Source organism: Osmerus mordax, chromosome 21, assembly GCF_038355195.1.
Source record: "Osmerus mordax isolate fOsmMor3 chromosome 21, fOsmMor3.pri, whole genome shotgun sequence".
NCBI lineage: Eukaryota > Metazoa > Chordata > Actinopteri > Osmeriformes > Osmeridae > Osmerus > Osmerus mordax.
The window spans coordinates 2,996,436-3,021,256 of record NC_090070.1 but is presented as its reverse complement, the minus strand read 5'-3'; the positions used below and the strand labels follow the sequence as shown (position 1 = coordinate 3,021,256).

The window sequence follows — 24,821 nt, the reverse complement described above, 5'->3', positions numbered from 1 at the left end:
GGAGTGAGTTGCTTCCCCTAGCGGAGTTTAAGTATCTTGGGATCTTGCTCACGAATGACAGGAAAAAGGAATGTGAGATTGATAGGAAGATTGGTGTGGCATCAATAGTGACACGGGCATTGTAATGGACGAGGTGAAGAGGGAGATGAGCTGTGATGTATTTGATTTCAAATTCAAAAAAGCTTTATTGTCTAATATGTTGCCATGTTAGAACATTTTCTTTTGATTGAAGGCAGTGTGTGATGTATCAGTAGCATGAGTTTTGTATATGTATTGCATTTGGATTTGTTGTTTAATGACTTTTTAGCCAGAGGCACCCTGAACCTTCTTCCTGATGGTAATAGGCATCCTGGATTATGAAGTTGGATTTTCTTTCCACTGCTTGTGTATAAAGATCAAATGGCTGTTTTTGTGGAATACCTATGATCTTAACGGCTTGCCTGGCTATCCTATCCAGCTTTCTCTTGCATTGGTTTGGTAGGAAGTTAATAGATGTTCGGGGTCAGGACAAAGTACTGGCTAAACGTTCCTTGTCATGACTACCAGGAGAGCTCCAACTATGAACTCTCTAGTCTGAGAGTTGTCATGTGTTGGGAGCAGTGAATCTCTTTCTCTGAGACTGTTGTAACGTCATTACTGCCTGACTGTCACAATCTATGTTTACATTGTTGTGCCCTATAAAAGATGGTCCTCCAGCTTTCAGAGCTGAGTGAGACATGATTGAGACCTACGCCTGGTGTTGTGTTGTCATTTATTGTCAGAGGTCTGGTTCTCTCCCAATCTGCAGATTGATCATACTTCCAGAACTCAACTGAACTTAGTCACTCCGTTTATGAAGAGACGGACAAAACACTTTCTTCATCAGAAGCTATACCAAGATGTGATGTTGAAAGCGATGACAGACTATCAGTGACTGGTATACTCTGGATAGAATGACCTGTCTCACTTCAAATCCTTTAAGCCTTCTGAGGAGACAGGCGCTGTTGGGCCTTTTTGTAAATTGTGTCAACATGCAGGGTTAAGGTGTGACGGCAGTCAATCAAAGTACCAAGGTACTTTAAACTTTCAACCTGTTCCACGTCTTTCCCTTCCAGTCTCAGTGGTGTGGATAGTGGATGAGGAGTATCAAGCAGTCGGCCCCTGTGGCAACACAGTTCCTTGGTCTTGGTGATGTTGAGCTCCAGTGAGCTTCTCTTGAACCAAAGTGCTATTGTGTTGACATACTGCTTGTAAGTGGATAGGGAGTCGTCATCAGTGAGGTTGGCCACCAAGGCGATGTCATCCGCATACTTAAATAGCTTGAGTCCATTGCTGCTGCAGGTGATCTCATTTGTATAGATGGAGAATAGGACAGATGACAACACACAGCCCTGAGGCACTCCGGAGTTTAAAATAGTGTTGGTAAACCCATTTACCCTCACATGCTGTGGTCTGTCCTTTAAAAACTCCTTAATCCAGAGTGTCAGAGTTGGGTTAACTTGCATCTTTTGGAGGCGGTGCAGAAGTGTTGATGTTCACTGTATTTATACAGATGAGAAATCCATAAATAAGATCCTGACAAAGGAGTTGGGAGAGTCAAGGTGTCTTGTTACAGTGTCCGAAAGACTCAGGCTGGCATCCACTACACCTTGCTTTGATTTATAAGCAAACTGTAGTCGGTCCAAGCTCTCTCTGACCATGTTGATGAGTTCATCTGCAACAACTCTCTCCATGCATTTGCAGAGGATCGAAGTAAGCGCCACAGGTCTGAAGTCGTTCATCGCTTTGACATTGGGTCGTTTGGGAACAGCTATGATGGTAGTTTCCTTCCACGCCCTGGGTACAAAGCTGGCATCATGGAACAGCTGGAAAGTTGTGTCATCACACCAGCTAGCTGAAGTGCACACTTGCTTTAAGATGCGTCACTTCAGTCCATCCGGGTCTGGAGCTTTGGTAGAATGGAGACGGGTAAAGATGGAGGCAGCCCTCTTCTCCTCCACACAGATGGATTCAGAGCAAAGGCTCATGTTGTATGGGATCCAACCCTCAGCAGGATCTGCATTGTTAAACCTGGCATAGAAAGTATTCAGTTCCTCTGCAAAGGCAGCAGGATCTGGGCATTATATCGTACCAGCATTCTGAGTCCTGCCCATCATGGTGTTAAGACACTTCCAGGTATCCCTCACATCTCCCCTGGTGAACCTCTCATCCATTTTGTTCAAGCTTGATCTTATGCTTTAGCTCTTTGCTGAGATCTTTGACACGTTGTTTGTCTCCTTGAATACATGCTAATTTCTTCAAATTTAGACAGTGTTTGAGTTATTTTGTAATCCAAGGCTTGTTCTTACCAAAGAGCTTGACTTGTTTAGATGGAATGACACTGTCTGCACATAATGATACATAAGAGCAGATGGACTCATTAAGTGTGTTCAAGTCATCATTGCAGGCCTCAAAGGACATTTCCCAGTCTGTGAGCTCAAAGCATCCCCTAGCCTTTCCCCTCAGTATTCCAGACTTGGATGGTTTTGTCTGAATCTTCTGTGTTTTGAATTTCTGTTTGTGTTTAGGCAGTAGAAATATCACTTTATGATCTGACAGACCAAGTTCAGGACGGTGCTTGGATACATATGCACCTGGAATGTTTCCAAAACATAAATCCAGCATCCTATACAATTGTCATCACATCATGTCGAATTGTAGAATTTGGTTAAATCAGCCCTGACTTCTGTAATCAGATTCAGAGCTAATAGTGTCTTACTGAGTGTACTTCGTGACTGCCATCTGACTGTAAGTAACCAGAGTTTGTTTCATTCATTTGTGTTTTGCTAATTATTTGCCTCTTTGACAGAGGGTAAGGGTATAGCAGCTAAATTGGTCAATAGGTAGCTAGCTAGAGATCGAGTTTCAGGGTACTTGCCGCCGAGTGAGACCCTGGCTTTGTTTACATAATTAGGGCCATTGTCAGCTGCGCCTTTAGCATATTTAGGCGAGTAGCACTGCAGAGGCAGCCTCGTCTGGCAGCCTCGGTGCACAAAGACTCGGTCGAACAAAGACAGGGAGTTTACCTGCGGGAGTCCGCCGAGGATGGCCGACGTGGTGGATCACCTCTTCTGATAAGTATCACCCTATTTGTATTCTAATCCACCTAGAACATTCATAGCTAGCATGTGTTTCTTCAGCATTCCCGTTCATTACACTACCCGTAGACGTAGATATATCACAAAGTATATACGGTCAACTTCTAACCTTCGCTACCTATCCAGATCTTCTCCACCTGCCCTCTCTCTTTCTATAGGGCTCTGGAACTGCCAGTCCGCTGTGAACAAGGCAGACTTCATCCCAGCGTTTGCATCTCATGCTTCTCTTCATGCCCTTGCGCTGACAGAGACATGGATCCGCCCTGAGAACACTGCAACTCCAGCTGCTCTCTCCGTCAACCACTCCTTCACTCACTCACCCCGCTCAACCGGGCGGGGTGGTGGGACAGGGTTGCTTCTTTCCCCACATATTAAATACACATCCACACCACTCCCTGTTACTGCCAAATCATTTGAACACCATTATGCGATGCTAACTGATCCCATCAAAGCATGCTTAATTGTTCTTTATCGCCCACCAGGCCCGCTAGCCGACTTTGTGGAGGAGCTGGACATGCTCCTCAGCGTCCTCCCGGATGATGGAACCCCCCTGATAGTCCTTGGGGACTTCAACATCCACCTCCAAGGAACTCAGGCCGTCGACTTCTTGTCTCTCCTGACCTCCTTCGACCTGACGCTGCTGAGCACACCGGCGACCCACAAGGCAGGCAAACAGCTAGACCTCATCCTGACACGTAACTGTATCACTGACTTAACCTCTGTAACCCCACTGCATATTTCTGATCACTACTTTATCCAATTCTCTATCTCTCTCCCTCCAACTCCTTCTACCTCCCCTCCCCTTGTAACTTTCCGGCGCAACCTCCGCTCCCTATCCCCCTCCCATTTCTCCTCTATTGTAACATCCTCCCTCCCCCCCATTGACGAGTTCTCGTCCCACCCCACTAACACTGCCACCGACACCTTGTTAACCACTTTAACTGCATCACTTGACTCTCTCTGTCCCCTGTCAACCAGGCCTGCACGATCTTCTCCCTCCTGCCCGTGGCTTACGGATGTTATTCGTGAAGAACGGTCCACCCTTCGGGCAGCCGAGAGGAGATGGCGCAAGTCCAAAGGCGGTCTGGACCTTGATAAGTATCACTCCCTCCTCAAATCCTTCTCTTCTCACATAACTGGTGCTAAAACCCTCTACTTTCTGAACAAAATTAACTCTGCTTCAAACCCCCACAAACTTTTCTCTACCTTCTCCACCCTTCTTAACCCACCTCCCCCACCCCCTCCCTCCACCCTGACAGCAGACGACTTCTCCTCCTTCTTTGAGAAAAATGTCGCCGACATTAGCAGTCGGTTCCCTAAACCCACCTTTCCTACCCTCTCACCCTCCATGATTGACCCAACTAAATGTCTAAACTCTTTTTCTCCCCTGTCTGAGGCAGAGATCTCTGACCTCATTCTCTCTCATCGCCCCACCTCCTGTCCCCTTGATCCTATACCCTCCCCTCTCTTTCAAACCATCTCCCCCTCCATCATAACTTTTCTTCTCCATGTCCTAAACTCCTCTCTCACCTCTGGCACCTTCCCCTCTGCCTTCAAACAGGCTAGAGTTACCCCTCTACTCAAAAAACCCTCCCTTAACCCTGCCGTTCTCCAGAACTACAGACCGGTATCACTGTTACCCTTCCTTTCAAAAACAATTGAACGTGCTGTATCTAACCAACTGTCTAACTTTCTCTCTCAGAACAACCTGCTTGACCCCAACCAATCGGGCTTCAAGACTGGCCACTCCACAGAGACTGCCCTCCTTTCAGTCACCACTGCCCTCCAGTCTGCCAGAGCGGCTTCCAGGTCATCCGTTATCATTCTGCTGGACCTTTCTGCAGCGTTTGATACGGTTAACCACCAGATCCTGCTCACCAGACTTTCTGAGATGGGCATCACTGGCACTGCACTCCAGTGGATCTCATCCTACCTGTGTAATGGTTGTATTTATCGGTCTTCTGAATTAAACCATGACCAGAGATTCCTTGGTGTTGCACCTGGCGCCAGCCACTTTATGACACTTTAATGACAGGAAGTGCATGTGCTTTTACTGGATTTAAAGTAGTACTTCAACCACAATGCATGTTCACCTGATCCTCTGTTTTTCACGTCCAAACTTTATTTTTTGAGGTGAGAGGCAATGAAGAGGATATAGTAAGTTTTTTTACTAGTGCTCTGCACAGCATTGAGTCTGCAAAGTGAGGAGTCCAACAATTTCGGTCAGGAGAGGCTTTATAGAGATCTTGGTGATCATACACAACTCTATCTGCATTTATTGCTGTGTCCAAATATGATCATGATGATAGTGATGTGAGTAATAAACTACTAGGATCATTGTATAGATGCTTTCGCAACTTGCTTTATGAACATGAGGCCAGACAGGGATCCAGTGATGTGACCAATTTTATACCCCCAACAATCTTGACTGGCCATCCAGGTTGGCCCCGATACAGCGTAGCCGCCATACATTAATTGTAAAATAAGGTCAACATTTGTAAAGTTGTAGACTTTATATATATTTTTTTTATATTACTTTGGAAGATCTACGTACCCTAGCTACTTTACCAATATTCACCCTATATTAAACTTAACTACACAATGTTGGTAACAAACAGCCTTTACACGTGGTTACCCTGATGAAAACGAATGAAAATAAACGGATTGATCTGTTGAGCTGGCATGCCCGTAGTTGTTTTGTTTGTTTGAGAGAAATGAGTTGTCACGCGTTCAGACACAGCCTACCGAGAGAGAACCCCCAAGTCGATTTCTAAAATCAGCGAGAAATTCAAGGAGATGGACGACATCAAATCAGTTCTCGAAGTTGAAAAGCATAGGTAGTCGTATGACCCCCAACAACAATTTTACAAGGACAACGTAGGCTAGATAAGGATCAATGCTGGGATATAGCCAATGCCATGTTTAAGTACCATGTCAGCGTAAAGGAAAGCTCAGAGTAGCTGAAAAGCTTGGTGACCGGCGCGGAGAAATGCGCACTGGAGTGAACAGCTTTTGCTCAGTCGTAGCCGATCATAGCCGATCGTGGCGCTGCGTGGCGCTTCCAGGCGCTTCGCAGCCGGTGTGTCCCAAGCGTTAGACAGCGTTCTGATTGTCTCTGCTGAGGCCAATATGTTGAGTAAAGCCGTTGCTTGAAGGCTGCTGAGCATATGGTTGAGCTGACATCCTTGTGCACCTTACGTTTCATCTGAGGCACCTTACGTTTCATCTGAGACACCTTCCGTTTCAACTGAAACACCTTCCGTTTTAACTGAAATTTTCATGTGTGTATGAGAGCTTTTCATGTGTGTGTGTGAGAGCTTTTCATAAGTGTGTATGAGAGCTTTTCATATGTGTGTGAGAGCTTTTCAGTAGTGTGTGTGAGAGCATTTCAGTAGTGTTTGTGAGAGCTTTTCAGTAGTGTGTGTGAGCGTATAGCTTTTCAGTAGTGTGTGAGACAGATTTTCAGTAGTGTGTGTGAGAGCATTTCAGTAGTGTGTGTGAGCGTATAGCTTTTCAGTAGTGTGTGTGAGAGCTTTTCAGTAGTGTGTGTGAGAGCATTTCAGTAGTGTGTATGAGAGCTTTTCAGTAGTGTGTGTGAGCGTATAGCTTTTCAGTAGTGTGTGTGAGAGCATTTCAGTTGTGTGTGTGAGAGGGTATTCTGAATAATGTCCCTCACGGCCCCTCATAGACAACCACGTTTCAGTGAAACAAAATAAATGTGTGTTTCAATAGTCTGAATCAAGCTTAACCAGTGTGGAAAGTTCATCCATCTTATTGCGCAGGGATCGCACATTTGACCGAGTGAAAGCAGGTAATGGTAGTTTACTTCCTCGTCTTCTTAATCTGTTCCTAATTCCTCCTTTCGACCCTCGTTTCCTCTGTATCCTTTTCCACAACAGGATTTTCGGTCTAAGATCCAGTTGGCCTGTTGTTATTGACTGGTCTCGTGATTTTCCGATTGAGATGGTCCCATCAAAACTCTCATAACTTGATGCAGATTGGGTTTTAGCGTCTGCAAACGCAGATTTGTAATTGTCCATATCTCCTACGCCCATTGCCCTTGTTGATAGTGTCGGTAAATGATGTATAATATAATTAAATGTATTATCTATAGCCTTCAATCACGAGTCGCTCAAACAGAGGAGCACCCCATGTCTCGTTACCATGGAGAGTTTTTACCAGTCTACATTCCCACCCTCACCTATGGTCATGAGCTTTGGGTAGTGAAGAGGTCTGTCATTAACCATTGATCAATTAACAATAATAAAGATTACAAATAATGATTACTATATTACTTTTACACATTTTGAATGTTCTGAATATAATAAACAATGTTTAATCTATACGCTGCTAAATTAGCTCATGAGAACATGGAACGTCAACGGCATTCGTAGGAGCACTATCTAAAAGACTAAACAAAAGCTCCAAAAAAGGTATTAATTAAAAGTAATTTTTTAGGGCACACTATCACTGCTATTACATTGCAGATACAGCCAGATTACCAGTATTGACTGTTCATGCTGGCAGTTTGAATTATGGATGAAATGCTGGCTAGCTAAATCAGAGCAAGACATTTACATTTAGTCATTTAGCAGACGCTCTTATCCAGAGCGACTTACAGTAAGTACAGGGACATTCCCCCCGAGGCAAGTAGGGTGAAGTGCCTTGCCCAAGGACACAACGTCCTTGGGCAATGACCGGGAATCGAACTGGCAACCTTCGGATTACTAGTCCGACTCCCTCACCACTCAGCCACCTGACTCCCCCAGAGACAAAGACAAAACTAGAGGGTACAATTTCTGGGGAAATTCCTGTATTTTTGTTTGCCCTTCGACTGATTAGCTCCTGCGATTCCCACACAGCAGAAGTCTAGTAGATTGGTTAGCTCCTGCGATTACCACACAGCAGAAGTGTAGTAGTTAGCTAGCTCTACAATTTACTGGGGCTAGGTCTGAATCAAAAGCACAAAGGAGCACAGCTGCCAGTTGTAGGTATATGCAGGTAGCAAAGCTAGTGCTAAATAAGTATTTAGCTGGTCGGCTCCATGACGCAGGGAAAGTAGGGCTAGTTCGACTGCTCACCAAAAGAACGAAGGGGAACCAAGTAGCCTCAACTTTCCTAGACTTTTAGCTATGGTACTAATGCTGAGGGCTCACTGATATCGCTGTCTGTCTTACTAGAATGTTGAATCTATGCATCGTTGCTAACATGTGATGACGTTGTGACATTAGGCTAGCACTGAGTTCCCTTGTGCCACACAAGGCACTTTTTGCCACAAAAACGTTGTAAACTCCTACACCGTGCAACGGAACGTAAATAAAAATACAAGCAACGCAATTGCTACCAAGACAAACCTTTTGACACAGACGTTGTCTATGTAGTCCAAATATTGAGGGATCCTTAGGGGTGGGAAAATAAATAATAATAAATATATATGAGAGAGAACAATGGTTTTTCTCACTGAAGGCTTGAGCACACCCTATAAATAAAACATTTGTTAAGTTAGTGAATTAAAGCATTTATTGATAATCCATGTGCATGTGCAGAAATATCTCTAACCGAACCATGGAAAGGTTTTACCCGTTCACACAAACTCCAATTAGGTCAAATCAACTAATTGATATCTTATTCACTGGCTACATCACTGCTGTGCGCATCACGGGCAATGTACTAGTATATACTAACAAATTGCTTAAACCAATTAACTTACCCACCCGTAACTCACACCTACACATGACAGCAGCAGATGGCCAAACTTCAGCCCATGAGTGCGTACATGGTCAACAAAACATAAATCGTTGGACTTTATATCCTCTACTTTCAAACAATAAAAATCTCTTTTATAGGGGACTTTAGCCCAACCTTTATTTATTGCAATTTTACAAAACATATATTGTTACTGTGTAGTTACAAACAATAAAATAAGAACAGCAGCTGAAACTCACCTTCACCTTGGTTGCTGTCCCAGCCTAGTTTAAGACCGATGGGAGTAAAGAGATCACGGATGAACTCTTGGATCTCCTCATGGAAGTCTGTGTGAGAGAGGAGGGAGGAGAGCACCCCCAGGTTGCAGCTCAGGTCACTCCACACGGTGTAGTTGGGCTCATTCACAAAGGCCTCCATTAGCTTTAGGACCTCTACTGTGCTTATCATGCCAGCACGTGACTAGGAGAGGAGGAGAACATAGGTTATTAGTTTTGAATATGTAGACCAAGGGAAAAGCAAGTATAGACTGTGTTAGTTAACACAGTGTACTGTTTGTCTCCATACCCATTTGCTTGAGGTGAAATCATCCCAGTATTCAATTATTAATGTGGAGTCAGAATAGAAAGTGGAAAAGCCTGTTTGTATTTGGCTATACACATTCACATGCCACACTGTATGAAGTCGAAATGAATAGGTGGATTGCTCAAATGAGTGGTTCAAGTTGGCGACATCAAATACTTTAAAAAAAAGGCATATAAAATGCACACCTTATGACAAACTCTTTAAAGACAAGAGGACTCTGCGAACGATTGCCTCAAGCGAAAAGTACAACAGGCCACCGGAATTCATAGCTAAAGTGAGTAGGCTTAATTCGGCAATGTTACAATCCAATCAAGTAAAATATTACATCCAAAACAATGTATCACATCCATAAATAGCCATGGAATTTAGAAGTCCAACTACTAGACTTCTAAATTTGCCGACTGAAGTAACCGGTGGTTCACGTAAACTTGGTCGTAACTTCGGATAAAGTATTCCTAACATCTCAGACTCAAAATGGCCACTACACACTGACCTTTCGACTGATCTCATTTGAGCCAATAGGAGTTTCCATGTCCTGTCCATAGCCTTCTAAAGCTAACCAGGTGCCTTATCAAGATTCATGCTTTTTGTTCCCCCCTCCTCTTTCTTTGTTTACACTTTAATTGGTTCACAAATAAACTTGCAGACCGTATAGCCAATGAAAGATTTAAGGGTAACTTTGGAACTTTTCAAGTTCTTGCACAAAACGGCTCAGAGAAGCAGGGCTTTTTCTGCGTCCGTGCGCAAAATGTAAATACCGTATTTCTTTGATTAAGCACCCCCTCAAATAAACGCCACCCTCGAATAAACGACCCACCAAAAATGAACATTTTGTAATAAGCGCCGCCCCAGAAATACGGTAGTAGCAGCATGTCATTTGAATGAACATTCTTGTGTTGCACTAGGGGCCCACTACTAGCTATATACATTTCAAATATCACATCAACATCCCTTAGCAGATGGCTAGCTAGAGACTAGCTGTTAGTCGGCATTAGAAGGGAAGCTTACGAAAAAATAGCCAGAAAACTAATGCAATCTAGCCTATTGCTAACGCCCGTCTAAACTAGTTTACATGGCTACAGTAGGTAGATGTTTTTGCTATATAGCTGTTCTTGCATTCCTTGCAAATCAGCGTTAATAAAAAGCAGATGACATAGAGCTAGCTAGTTTAGTTAATATTGACATTTGCTCGTTGCTTAATCGGTGATTTACATTTCTTCATTTAGCAGACGCTTTTATCCAAATCGAGACAATTCCAAAGAGAGCTTTACAAAAGAGCATAGGTCACTGATCATAACGAGATAGCCCCAAAACATTGCGAGTAGCCAAACATGAAGCATACATTGTGAAAAGCAAATAAGTGCCAATGGGGAGAACCATAAGAGCATGTAGTTAAACAAGTTACTAATTAAACAACGTGAACCTCAAAAGTGCAAGTGTACCTGTAGTAAAAAGCAAGCAACAATATAATAATAATAATTCACAGCAAGTACAAGAAGTTAAATCAGTTACAACTAACCAACAAGAGCACCAAGTTCCTATTTTTTTTCTAATTTTTGTATTTTTATTTTTTTCAAGCATTTAGCCTACTACTATTGCTACTTTGGCTCTCAAAGAAGGCAGTCGCATTTTCTTTCCCTCTCCTCCCCCTGACCTTCCCTGCTTGCTTCCCTGCTTGGCTTCTATCGTATTGTCTAGTTATTCACGGAAAAATGCTCTGAAGTTTCAATCATTTGGATAGTTTTTGATGATATTACTCAAAATCAAATACTTCGGATAGGGGCAAAGTGGATCGACTACGACCACAAAAAGGAACAACCTGAGAGGACTGAAGCCCAAGGAGAACAGAAGTATTTTGGGCTGCTCTCCCAGACTGACCACAGGCAAGCAAGCTAAAGCTTGTTCCCTGTAGAACTATGGCTTGCAACGACTGCAAACATCTTACTCAGAGGATAGTCGACCTGGAGCTAAGAGTCAGAACCCTGTTAGACCGAAGACTTTATAGATTCCATGGTACCTAGCCCAGAGGCTAAGCTACCGGCCAATGAGCCACCCTTGGAACCAGCTTTCTCTCCACCGGCCGGTGGACCGGATGAGTCATGGCCTGCTCTCGGCGCTAAACCAAAGAGGCCTAGCGCCGCTTCTACCTTCATCGGAGATGGGACTGGCACCAAGGATAAACAGCAAAAAAAGCGAGGCAGAAACTCTTCCCGCATCACCTCTCCTCCTGTCACACTCAGATTCGAACCACTGGGAACTCTCTCTCCCTTGTGTGTGGAATCCAAGGCGAAGAGGCAAAGAAGTGCTAGCCACGCAGCTAACAAACATGAAGGGCCCAGATCGCCGACACACCATGATGGTAGCTACTACACACATGAAAATCCAACACATCATCGTCTGCTGCGACCTGGAGTCCCCCATTTCACTCCAAGCCCCTCTCGGACCACTAGGGGCGCTGTTCGACCCCCTATCAAGCCTAATCAGACAACAATACCACAGGATTATCAAGATCCAAGGTATGCTAAGACTACCCACAGCCCATCAACACTTAGAGGAGCTAACGCTGCTAGCACTATAGAATCTACTGCTAGCACTGACACAGTGGCTAACCTTGGTCTAGCACAGGGTCCTATCATTGCTAACCCAAATAACATAAGTGGCTCCACAGCTACTGATAAGGCAAACGTTAGAAATGCAAACACAACACTACATATGGCCACTATCTTGATTGGAGATGCCATGACAGCACATGTTAAACTGGCAAAGACAGAAAATATTTGTCTTAGCAACACATCTGTCGAGGAACTGTCGTCAGAGGTACAAACAATCCTTAACAATAAATCAAACAACCCTAAGATTATCATCCACACTGGCTTGTTTGATATCCTATACAAGAAAACTGGCACTGAGATACTTAAAAAACATTTCACCCAGCTACTGAACACACTCAACAGATATCAAGATGTATTCATCAGTGGACTGATTGCATGCTTTCGCAGAGGAAAAGAAGCCTTCAGTCGACTACTATCTTTCAACACATGGTTGGCATCTGTCTGTCTGACACACAAACTGAGATTTATCGATAATTTCAATGTGTTCTGGAACTGTGCAGACCGTTTTCAAGCTGACGGACTCCACCCAAACTGTAGAGGATCTCGACTACTAACAGCAAACATCAGTCACATGCTCCTGACCACAAATCAAGTTTCTCTCCCTATCCCTGTTGTGTCTAAGCTGACTGACGCATCCCAAACAACCTCCCATGGAACAGAAAACAGCCTCCTGCAAGGACATGGGCCCTGCACAGATCTGCACCCCCCGGATGAATTCCCTTGTGATGGAACAGCTCAGTGAAATAGACTTTCCCAAAGAAAAGCTACGCTAGGACAGCCACCATGCTATTTCATTGGACATACCGGTCATAATCACAAACAGAAAATGGCATGGTAAAATGCATGGTTACAAACCTGAAACTAGTCACAGAACTATCCATATTATTCCAACAGATTTATCTACCCCTGTTTTATCTGTTAATACCCCACAGATAAAACTGGCCCTTCTAAATGTTAGATCACTAAATAACAAAACATTTCTAGTTAATGATCTGATCAAAGAAAACAACTTAGACTGCATCTGTCTAACAGAAACCTGGCTAAACAATGACACGGCAACAGCAACTTTGATAGAAGCGTGTCCGCCCGATTACAGCTTTCACCAAGTTTCGGAGGAGTCGCAGCTATTTTCTCCGCTAAACTGTTGTTCAAAATCACTGAGCTAGGTGAATTCATATCATATGAATATCTTGCTATAGAGCTCAAAACCGAATCAATACTTTTTGTTATTATATATCAGCCACCCAAGCACTCGCCAATATTCATACAAGAATGTTCTGAACTATTATCACTATGTGTCACTAGATATGACAAAGTAGTTTTAAACGGAGATTTAAATATCCAAGTAAATAAAAAAGCAGACCCAAGAACTATTGAGCTCTTAAATCTCCTCGACAGTTTCAATCTAACTCAACACATAACAGACCCAACACACCGGCACGGAAACACACTAGATCTAGTGATAACAACTGGACTAAATATTAATAATATTTCAATAACTGATCTACCCCTCTCAGACCATCGTTATATACTTTTTAATGTGGAAATTATCCTAACAAAAAAACAAAAACAAATATTAGTCCATAGAAGATATTTAGACGATACAGCTATGATGACATTTTCTGAACAATTTGCTCTATATGAGCCGACTAATCATGATTGCTCTCTGAATGGAATGGTAGAGAACCTTTCCATGGCTGAGAAATAAAAATGTTAGTGAAACAAAAAGAAAATGCCGTGCAGCAGAGAGAAATAGAGGAAAACAAAGATCACTATCCCCTACAATATCTACAAAGACACACTAACCACCTATAACAAAACCATCCGTCTAGCAAGGAGATAATATTTCTCCAACATTATTACAGAAAATGCCAGAAATTCCAGAGTTCTTTTCTCCATTGACCAGCTGCTAAACACTGTCCCTGCCCCACCTCCATCCTCAGCAGTTAAATGTGAAGAGCTTGCTTTGTTCTTCCAGAACAAAATAACTTTGATCAGAGCTAGTATTATTAGTAGTGGGGTCGAAACTGACATCAGTAGATTCTGCAACATAACCATGAGCACATTTACCTGTATCACAATTGGTGAACTTTCCAAAATTGTCAGCAAATCTAACTCCACAACCTCAGATATTGATCCTATACCCACAACATCCTTTAAGCGAGTGTTTGATAGTGTCTCAGGTCCGGTGCTAGAGATTAGAAACACATCCCTTAGAACTGCCGTCTTCCGAGATACCTTCAAAACAGCTGTTGTAAAGCCCCTATTAAAGAAACCCAAATTGGATAACAGTCTACTTGCAAATTACAGACCAATATCAAACCTTCCATTTATTAGTAAAGTACTGGAAAAGATAGTTTTAGCCAATTAAATTATTTTCTTGAAGAAAATAACATCCTGGCAGTCTCGCAGTCAGGTTTCAGGAAATATCACAGTACTGAAACTGCTCTCACCAAAATAATTAGCGACCTCAGACTAAACTCTGATGCAAATCAAGTCTCTATCCTTATCCTGTTAGATCTCAGTGCAGCATTTGATACCATTGATCACGAAATCCTAATCAATAGACTGGAAAAGCTTATTGGGTTCACGTATAGTGTATTGAACTGGATGAAATCATATATCACAGGAAGGAAGTTTTATGTTAGTTTAGGAGACCATAGGTCCAAGAAACATGAGAACTGCTACGGGGTTGCTCAAGGAAGCTGCTTAGGTCCATTACTTTTTTCTCTTTATGTTACCACTCGGCGACATAATCAGAGAACATAACATAGATTTCCATAGCTATGCGGATGACACACAACTATATATATCCACTGAACCCAACGATACAACAGCCATCAATTCCATTACCAACTGCCTGTTGGCAATAAACAAATGGATGAATGATAACTTTCTTAAATTAAATGAAGACAAAACCAAAGTCCTACTATGTGGCCCCAAATCCAAAAGAGAGATGCTTACTAAGAATCTAGGAGGCTTAACCCCCTATCTTAAACCAGAGGTGACGAGTCTCGGTGTAATCCTGGACTCAGATTAGAATTTCAACTCTCACATTAATAAAGTGACCAAAACAGCTTTCTTTCACCTGAGGAATATAGCAAAGATACAGGTACGACCATTCATAAACCAAAATGATGCAGAGCAGTTAATTCATGCTTTTATATCCAGCCGGCTGGACTACTGTAACGCACTTTTCACTGGTCTTCCCAAGAAAACCACTGAATGACTACAGCTCATTCAAAATTCTGCAGCTAGATTATTAACCAAATCTAAAAGGAGAGAACACATTAGTCCTGTCCTAGCTACTTTACACTGGCTCCCTGTTACCTTCAGAATTGACTTTAAGGTCCTTTTCCTCACATACAAAGCTCTACACGGACAAAGACCTAGCTACATTGCTAACTCCCTTATAAACTACACACCAGCTAGAACACTGCGATCATCAAATGCAAGCCTATTAGAGGTCACCAGAAGCAGTCATAAGAAGATTGGTGATTCGGCCTTTGTCAATTACGCCCCAAAACTATGGAACAAATTACCCATAAATATTAGGGAAGCAAACACCCTAGACATTTTTTAAAGACAGCTTAAAACCTACCTTTTTACCGAAGCATTTAAGTAATTTTATCTCAGAAGGGTTTTACTACTTTTATTAGTTATATTATTGTTTTTATAGATTTCCTATTTTTATTATTACTTTTATAACTTGTATTATTATTTGTATTGATTTTATGTAAAGCACCTTGAGCTACAATCTTGTATGAAATGTGCTATATAAATAAAGTCTTACTTACTTACTCAGTAAGAGTCATTGTGTTCCTGAAGGAAGCTAACATCAGGTCCAGCAAATCATACCGTTGTACTCCCGGAACAAGTGAGTCTTAAGCCTTTTCTTGAAGGTGGGGAGACAGTCATTGTCTCTGATGGAGGTGGGGAGGTGATTCCACCATTGGGGGGCCAGACAGGAGGCGAGCTTGGGTTGGGAGCGGGAGCTCTTGAGAGGTGGGACCACCAGACGGTTGTCAGAAGACGACCGTAGGTGGGAGGTGGGGGTGTAAGGCTGGAGGACAGACTTGATGTAGTCGGGAGCAGTCCCGTTCAGCGCTCGGAAGGTCAGTAACAGGGTCTTGAAACTGATACAGGCCATGATGGGAAGCCAGTGGAGGGAGATGAGGAGCGGGGTAGATTGAAGACCAGGCGGGCCGCTGCGTTCTGAATCCTCTGGAGAGGGCGGGATGCGCATGCTGGGAGACCGGCGAGCAGCAGTAGTCCAACTTGGAGAGGACAAGTGCTTGGACTAGCAGCTGGGTGGAATGCTCAGACAGGTATCTCCTGATCTTCCGGATGTTGTAAAAGGTGAATCTACACGACTGGGAGAATGCAGCAATGTGGGCAGTGAGGGAGAGCTTGTCATCCATGGTAACCCAGAGGTTCCTGGCAGAGGATGAAGGGGTCACCGTCGCAGATTCCAGGGTGATTGAAAGATCGTGTGAGATGGAGGGTTTGGCAGGGATGATGAGAAGTTCTGTTTTGGCGAGGTTCAGCTGGAGGTGGTGCTCGGTCATCCAGACGGAGATGTCTGTGAGGCAAGCTTCGATCCTAGCTGAGATCCCCGGATCAGTCGGGGGGAACGACAGGTACAGCTGCGTGTCATCAGCGTAGCAGTGGTAGGAGAACCCATGGTAGGTGATGATTGGTCCAAGTGAGGTGGTGTACAGGGAGAAGAGGAGGGTCCAAGGACAGAGCCCTGTGGGACACCAGTGGAGAGTTGGCGAGGGCCTGACACTTTGCCTCCCCAAGGGAACCTGTTAGGATCTTTCCGACAGGTAGGATGAGATCCGAGCAGGATGATGACGGATGACCTCGAAGCCGCTCTGGCAGACCGTACTGTTCAAACTAGCTAAGAACATGTAATGCAGCGAACTAGCAAGCTTGTCTAAAGAAACATTAGCATGCTAGCACAGATAGCCTAAATCCCGTATTTCTTAGATTAAACGCCGCCCTCGAATAAACGCTGCACCAAAAATGAACATTGTGTAATAAATATTACACAACATGGCAAAACAGACTACTTTTAATAAAAAATCATTATAAATATAGCTGCAAGCAGCGATTGGTTTCCTCCTCAAAATGGCAACATATTATAAAAATGTACATTGTAGAAGGTCAAGAGTTGGACAACAAGAGAGCAAAATTAATTCATGCTTGGCAAACAATAACAGGCTGAAGGAGATTCGAACTCAAGATCATGAGGTTGCAAGTCAACCTCTCTATCCTCTCTGCTACACATCAGCTGTTGAACTTCTATGAATAGAAAGGACACAGTATTAGCTTTGGTCAGCTTTGGACAAAGTTTAAGCAGCTGTAATTCAGTCATCTTTTGACATATCAAGGTGAAATTGCACATGGTATCTCATAATTATGACATCTGGAAGCCCTGGAAGTCAGGTGGCCGAGCGGTTAGGGAATCGGGCTAGTAATCAGAAGGTTGCTGATTCGATTCCCAGCCGTGCAAAATGACGTGTCCTTGGGCAAGGCACTTCACCCTACTTGCCTCGGGGGAATGTCCCTGTACTTACTGTAAGTCGCTCTGGATAAGAGCGTCTGCTAAATGACTAAAATGTAAATGTAAAATGTCTATATGGTTTGAAAAATCATCAGTCAAAAGGACATTTGGCTTATTGAGACAGACAATGTGGATTCTTTTTTTTGTCAAGCTGCCGTATGTTTGAGATCTGTTTCCCGCTTGTGTCACCATTGCTGAATTAAAGAAATGCTATACAGAAATGGTAAATTATTTCATTTACGACAAATAAAGCAACTCTAAATATATATATATATATATATTTAAAAAAAGGTGTTACTGTTTTCCCTTTCGTTAATCTGCGTTTTGTTTTGTGCACAGGGCATATGAGCACAATTGTAGCTGTTAGCCTCAACTAGAGTAGCCGAAACTCTACCATACTTTGTCTACAGTTGGTGTTATTAATCCTTTAGGCAAAATGGCAAAGAAATCTGTGGTATGGAAGCATTTTATCAAAGTACAAAACATGTTGAATGCACTCTGCCAACAACGGGTTTACATTCCATAGTTCGACGTTAAATATTATGTACCACTTGAAAACCGCAAGTTGGCCATCGGATCATTATTTTACAGTGTGTAGCATATAGGCCTAGGATGTTTCGGAAAGTTTAGGCCATGTCTGCTTGTGCTGGGCTACTGTACAGGGGCGTGTCCAGGGAGTGGCCAGGGGTGGCACTGGCTACCACTGAAAAGTGATTAGCCACCACTGGTGCCACCCCTACCATGTGATCGGCTATTTGCTGACAGTCTTTCCCATATGCATGAATACTGGCCAATGAAAACAAATCTAAAATATGAGGGGCGGGAGTTCAGGCTGAGCGGCATGTTCAACAACTACACTGGAGAAGCATGAGAAGACGCTGATGATACTAACGTCGATTTTTCCATATGTGTTAGTGATGGGTAGTTTGGATCATTTTACTGATTCGGTTCTTTGAATCTCGTTCAGTAACATGAACGAATCTTTTTTCGAGTCATTCGTTCATTTCAACGGGGGGGGGGGGGGGGGGGGGCTATCCGTCCACTGCAAACACGTATCATATTCTCATGTAGGTTAGTGCATGACATGTGCACCAGCAGATACTATTTTAAAAGAAATTCCTGCATTACATTCAAATAATGTATCATGACAGTTTGTATGATTTGGTCTTTTATTATCACACTAGCATTTAATTATCACGGCAAACAATTACACTGCACTAAACTGTAAGTGTAAATGTAAAGTGAAAATAACAAAACCAGTCAGTATGATGACTTGAGCGAATATCATTCACGTCTTACTAAAACAGCGGCCACGCGAAAGGGAATGAGGAAACTGTTTCCTCTACAAAAAAATACAATGCGGGTCACGTGAAAAAAGGATCCAAAGACTCGTAGAAAGACCGAGTCGGGAAATGAACGAATCGTTCGTTTCCTCTAGCTGCCACTACAGAGCCTATGCAGGTCACGTGAAAAATGATCCAAAGACTCGTAGAAAGACCGAGTCGGGAAATGAATGAATCGTTCCCTCTAGCGTTTCCTCTAGCTACCACTCAGACCCGGCGCTATGGGCGGGCCTTGGGGTGCCGGGCCCGCCCTGGGACTCGGTTGGGCCCGCCCTTGACGAACGAGCCAGTCAGTCACTTATCACACGTAAAAAAAATATTTCCAAAGTCCAAAACACAGGAGGAAAGGTGCCGGCTGTGGATTAAACAGTGTGGGAGACCCCACTCCCAACTAAATATATCGAAAAACACATGTCTGCACCGAAGTAACTAACCGGTCACAATTCTTTCCTGATATAACTCACGTTACTGCTACAAAAAGGTGATTTCAGGCAGCCATTTTTTACAAAAACTTTAACTACTAAAACTTTAACCACTTTAATTACAAGATGTAGAAATACTTTGAGTACGTGGAATATCCACAAATCTGTGGGCAATGTAGAACAGAAGACAGATTAGAAATATCATATTTTGATTAAAAGTTATGACCATTCTAGCGACTAGTGGAAACATTGGGTAAACCGGAATTCTCCTCCCCTTAAAGTAGCTAGCGCTATGGCTTGATACTCCTCTCGATAACTAAAAAACGTTGGAGTTTCTTCCACAATCGACCGAATTGGCCAAACAAGGCATGTACATTTAGCTTACAGTGTACATAATGTAGCTAGTTAATGTGGTTTTTCCAAGTTTTTTTTAAAAATCTGCTCAAATCGAGGCTAAACAGTGCTACTACCGTCATAGCTGCCTGTCATGAAATTCTTTCCTAAAAAAACAGGCAACCTAGCTGGCCTATTTATTGGGTGTGCTCAAGCCTTCGGCGAGAGCACAACCTTTGTTCTCTCACATATATTTATTTATTATTTATTTTCGCCCCCCTAAGGATCAGTCAATATTTGGACTACATACACAACGGCGGTGTCAAAAGGTTCGTCTTGGTAGCGATTGCGTTGGTTGTATTTTTATTTACGTTCCGTTGCATGGTTTAAGTAGAAATTGCGTTTTTGTGGTGAAAAGTGAAGCTAACGGTGGCTAATTTGCTAGCCACAGTCACTGACGTTACTAAAGTCACTATGTCACTAACGTCACGAAAACACGCGTGACTACCTGTAGCAGAACATTAGTTTCACATCTGTTAACTTGGGGGATAGCTAGGCTAACTATAGCTTTACTGCAAGGCAGCTGCAGGAACGCCACAAGCAAAGAGGCCAGGGTGATAACTATTTACTCATTTTACTTTGTGATGTGAAACACAATTATGAAATGTAATGTACAATATTAGCTGATATTATTAAGGAAGTAGGCCCACATCTACTTTTGGAAACGGTAGTCTACTATTTCACTGAAGCATTAGCATCATGACATTAGCCTCTGTTGCCCGGGCAACACATACTACAGTGGTCTTTGATGCATCTGTTTTCAATCTTTAAAATAAACATTCCTCACAAATACATTTTCGTTGTAGGATTTATTATGACATTACATTACAAGTAAACGATTTGTGGGTGAAATTATCATTACCTGTGGTTTCAAACCAGTGTTGCTCACTGCAACGCTGTAGCCTACGCGAGACACTACAAAAACATCTACACAGCTGTAGGAAGTCAAACGGCGACAGAACATGTTCGGCACTCCCCTTACTTAAATCAAAAGTCTATCTAACTACTAACCTGAACTTCATTGCCACAGCCTAAACGTTGTCAATCTGTTCACGAAAATAATTAATTTCAGCCTAAACCGTACAACGGAACGTTAAATCCAATTCAACCAACGCAATCGCTACCAAGACGAACACAGCAGTAGTCTACTACTGTACCGTAGTAGTACAATTTACCGGGGCAGCTTCTCCACACAGGGTTATATCGCATTTTGCGTTGTTACTGACAATGATCGCTACCAGTGAGCTTTTTATGAATGAGCGATTTTCCACTAAATAAATGTCAAGCTTATTTACGTTTTTGGGGGCATATTTTCAGTTAGCAGATGGTAGGCTACTGTTTGAATCGCGATTCCATCTTCTACTGCAGGTAACGTCGTAGAATAATCTTCAAAGGGGGTTCTTTATTAATGAATGAATGCGGTAGGCTAAATGCCTGGAAATATCACGAGAAGGGACAACTTAAAAGGACGTTTAAGTCATAGAGATTAGGTCAATTTTTACACCGGTCTGACAAATTTGTTCGTTTTGATTCAGCTATGAGGCTGCCTCTTGCAGGGGAAATGAGAAGACATCATATTTCATTCTACACTTCACTTGTATTTTCAGTTGTAAATGAGCAGCAAAAAAAAAGATGCCTTTAAATCTATGTAATCTTTATAAATAATAAGTATGCATTTTTATATAAAATATACAGAAATATCAGTTGTAAAAATGTCATTACAAAACAGACCCCTGTGCAAGCGATGCACAGGGGTCCGTTTTTTTGGACATTAATCAAACATCTGGAATGTCCTCCCTGATGATTTGGAAGTCACTGAAGGCGTATTTACGAGGTCAGGTCATCTCATACTGTGCTAACCAGAGGAGAGTGAGCACTGCTCGACTAATAGAATTGGCGGAAAAGATTCTTGAGCTGGATAGGGCACATAGTCAACTACCTTCTGCAGATTCTATGAAGAGGCGTTTGTCACTGCAGACAAGAGATCGACCTTTTATCGACGAAACAGGCTGAGTGTCTTATCTCCAAATCACGATACGGGTTCTATGAGCATGGGGAAAAGGCTGGACGGATTCTCGCTCACCAGCTAAGACAGAGAACTGCTAATCTGACCAACTCTGATATATATGACGGGCGGGGCTCGAAATGTACAGATAGAAAATTAACTCCAGTTTTCAAGCTTTTTTTCACTATACAGCTCCGGCCCATCTGTAGACCCTTCTGTATTGTAATACTTTTTTAAGACCCTGCATGTTCCGTCCTTAGATCCAGGGGAGGCTGCAGGGTTGGAGGAGGACCTTTCGGTCGGGGAGATAGCATCAACGATTGGCTCTATGCAAAGCGGCAAGTCCCCAGGACCGGATGGTTATCCAACCGATTGCTATAAGTTTTCAAGGCAACGCTCCCCTTTGTAATTGTCTGTTTTCAAGGAGTCGTTCTCCTTGAGAGCCTTGCCATCTACTATGCGTTTAGCTGTTATCTCCTTACACCTTAAGAAAGGCAAAGGCCTCTTGAGTGCAGCTCTTACCATCCAATTTCTTTACTAAATACTAGTGCTGTCAGTTAAACGCGTAGTATAACGGTGTTGAAACAAAACAACAGGCACGCTGTGTTGTGTAATGGAAGCTTTGAATAATGGTCAAACGTTTTTCTTTTAAAGGACAGAATATTTTACTCTCCAATATGAATCAATATTACAAAGAAGAAGAATTTCGAGTTAAACAATTAGACAAGTTAGACAATGGCAGGTTCTAGCAAAAGCACTTGACTTCATAGAATCACTACTAACACTGAAGAGAGTACATTCCCACGTCACTTCCTGCACTTCAAATAAAAGCATCCCCTTTACATTATACACCTTCAAATTAACATCAAATTTCCATTAATAATTAACTGTTCTTAAACTAAACAACATAAATCAGTTAGTTTATCCTTAACTTCAAATAATTAATTAATGTACTATTAAACTCATCTTCCATTAATAATAATTCACAACACTCCCGCCCAATGAACAATTGTTCATTACTATTCAGTCCATCACTTAATTAATCTCCAAAGGATATATCAGCTGAACAGGTCTCCTTAAGAGACTGCCCATAGAGGTACGGACAGTACAGGAACAAATTAGTCCATCTCTCCCTGGATACAGTTATGTTATCCTGCCCATTTTCCAGGTCTGCCGGGGCGCGTTGTCTTCTCCGATCAGGATGACATCTCCCATCTTCAGCACAGTGGGTGGAGGTGTCTCACACTTGTGAGCTGATTTCAAGTCCATCAAGTAGTCCTTTCACCAGCCGTTCCAAAGGCTAGTCAAGAGTCTCTGCCGGTATCTCCATCTCCTGCCCATGTCCTCTCTGCTCACATGTGTTGCCTGAGATGGTGGGAGCATAGTCATTGGTGGTAGAGAAGTCAGTCTTTTCCCAACCAGGAAATGAGAGGGTGTGAGTGGCTGGGGCTCTGAAGCATCTTCATGTACATAGGAGAGGGGCCTGGAGTTCAACACAGCCTCTACCTCTGTAAGCATGGTTGTGAGTTCCTCAAAACTTAGTGAAGCTTTCCCGAGGATCTTCTTTAGGCATGTTTTTACAGATCTCACAAGTCTCTCCCAAAAGCCACCCCACCACGCAGCTCTCTCTGCGATGAACTTCCAGGTGATCCCTTTATCAGTGAAAAACTCTGTGAGGTCTGATCCTCTGAATGACTTCCACAGTTCCTTAAGATCTTGGTCTGCTCTTTTGAATGTTTTTGCATTATCTGAGTAAATTACTTTACACAGCCCTCGCCTTGCAATAAATCTCCTTAAAGCTAAGAGAAAATGTTCAGTAGTCTGGTCTGAAACTAACTCCAAATGCACTGCCCTAGTGACAGCACACGTGAAAAGTGCAATGTATGCCTTCTTAGGCTGTCCACTAGACTTCAAAGGGCGGGGATTCTGTGACTGTATGTCTTTAACCTGCTGTACTTGTGTAGGTCTAACAGTGGTTCAACTTGTTCAGTGCTAGTGAGCTGTACTGCCGTCTGAAACTTAGACCCGAGTTCAGTGTTCTCATCTGCAACGCAGTCCTCATCAATGCTCTCTGCATCATCAGTTGATGACGTTGAAGGAGGGCCGCTCCACCACAGCTGGCTTTTGATGAGGTTCTCGACGCTCTGGCCTCTGGTGGGTAAATCCGCAGGATTGGTTTTCCCCTAGCAGTGCGACCACCTTTCTGGATTTGTGAGGCTTTGTATCTCAGTCACTCGGTTTGACACAAATGGCTTCCATTTCTGTGCTGCACTGCGTATCCAATGGAAAACAATCATCGTGTTAACCCTTGTGCTGCCTTCGGGTCACATGACCCAAAGGTTCATAACGAACCATCGTTGTGTTTACCCAATTTTACCCAATACAAATAATTTTATTTTAACCTTTGCAATGTGGGGGGTCTGAGACAGCCCAACGGTTAAAAGAAAATGCTTCACTTTGTTTTTGTATGAGGTAAAGTTGTCGCAATACGACAGTGGGTCACAATGACTGATGGGTCAGAATGACCCGAAGATAACACAAGGGTTAAGCTGATTTTTCTCCATGTTCAGAGGCTTGAGAAGGTTGTTTCCTAACCTTGCTCCAATCAGTGCACCCATGAGCTTTAAGCGTTCCTTCCTTGTTCGGTCCTTGTAGATAGGCAAGGTATGCCTTCTCACTGGCGTCGCAGAAGACGTGTAGTTTCAGTGTCGGTGAGTTGGGCTGGATGTCAATGTGATACCATCGCGGAATGGCCAAAAGGTGGAGCTTTGGCAGCTCCGCACACCACTGATTCAATTTTTCAGCCAAGTCTGTGGGTAGCTGTTCATCCCAACTGACTCCCCTCCCCCACAGTTCTTGAAACAGGCATTTTACCCGTATGGTGAATGGAGTAAGGAAACCAATAGGGTCAAAGATACGAGCTGATGTCTGTAGCACATTTCTCTTTGTGCTTTACCCTTTAAAATGTTCAGTAGTCCCTTTAAATCAAACACAAACTCATCCTTCTCTGAGCTCCATACTAACCCCAACACTTTCAGCACATTTCCAGAGGTGTCTGTTTCTGTCGCGTGTT

The 24,821-nt window shown here is 43.0% G+C and overlaps 1 protein-coding gene across 2 annotated transcripts in view; it reads right to left on the bottom strand.

Moving 5' to 3' along the window:
• The window catches only part of npepps (aminopeptidase puromycin sensitive), a 193,218-nt gene that overhangs the window by 27,548 nt on the left and 140,849 nt on the right, over positions 1 to 24,821 (bottom strand). For both annotated transcript variants that reach the window (XM_067259120.1, XM_067259121.1), the window contains exon 17: positions 9,062 to 9,281. In XM_067259120.1, the coding sequence (XP_067115221.1) occupies positions 9,062 to 9,281 (220 nt within the window). The remainder of the gene's footprint in view (positions 1 to 9,061; positions 9,282 to 24,821) is intronic.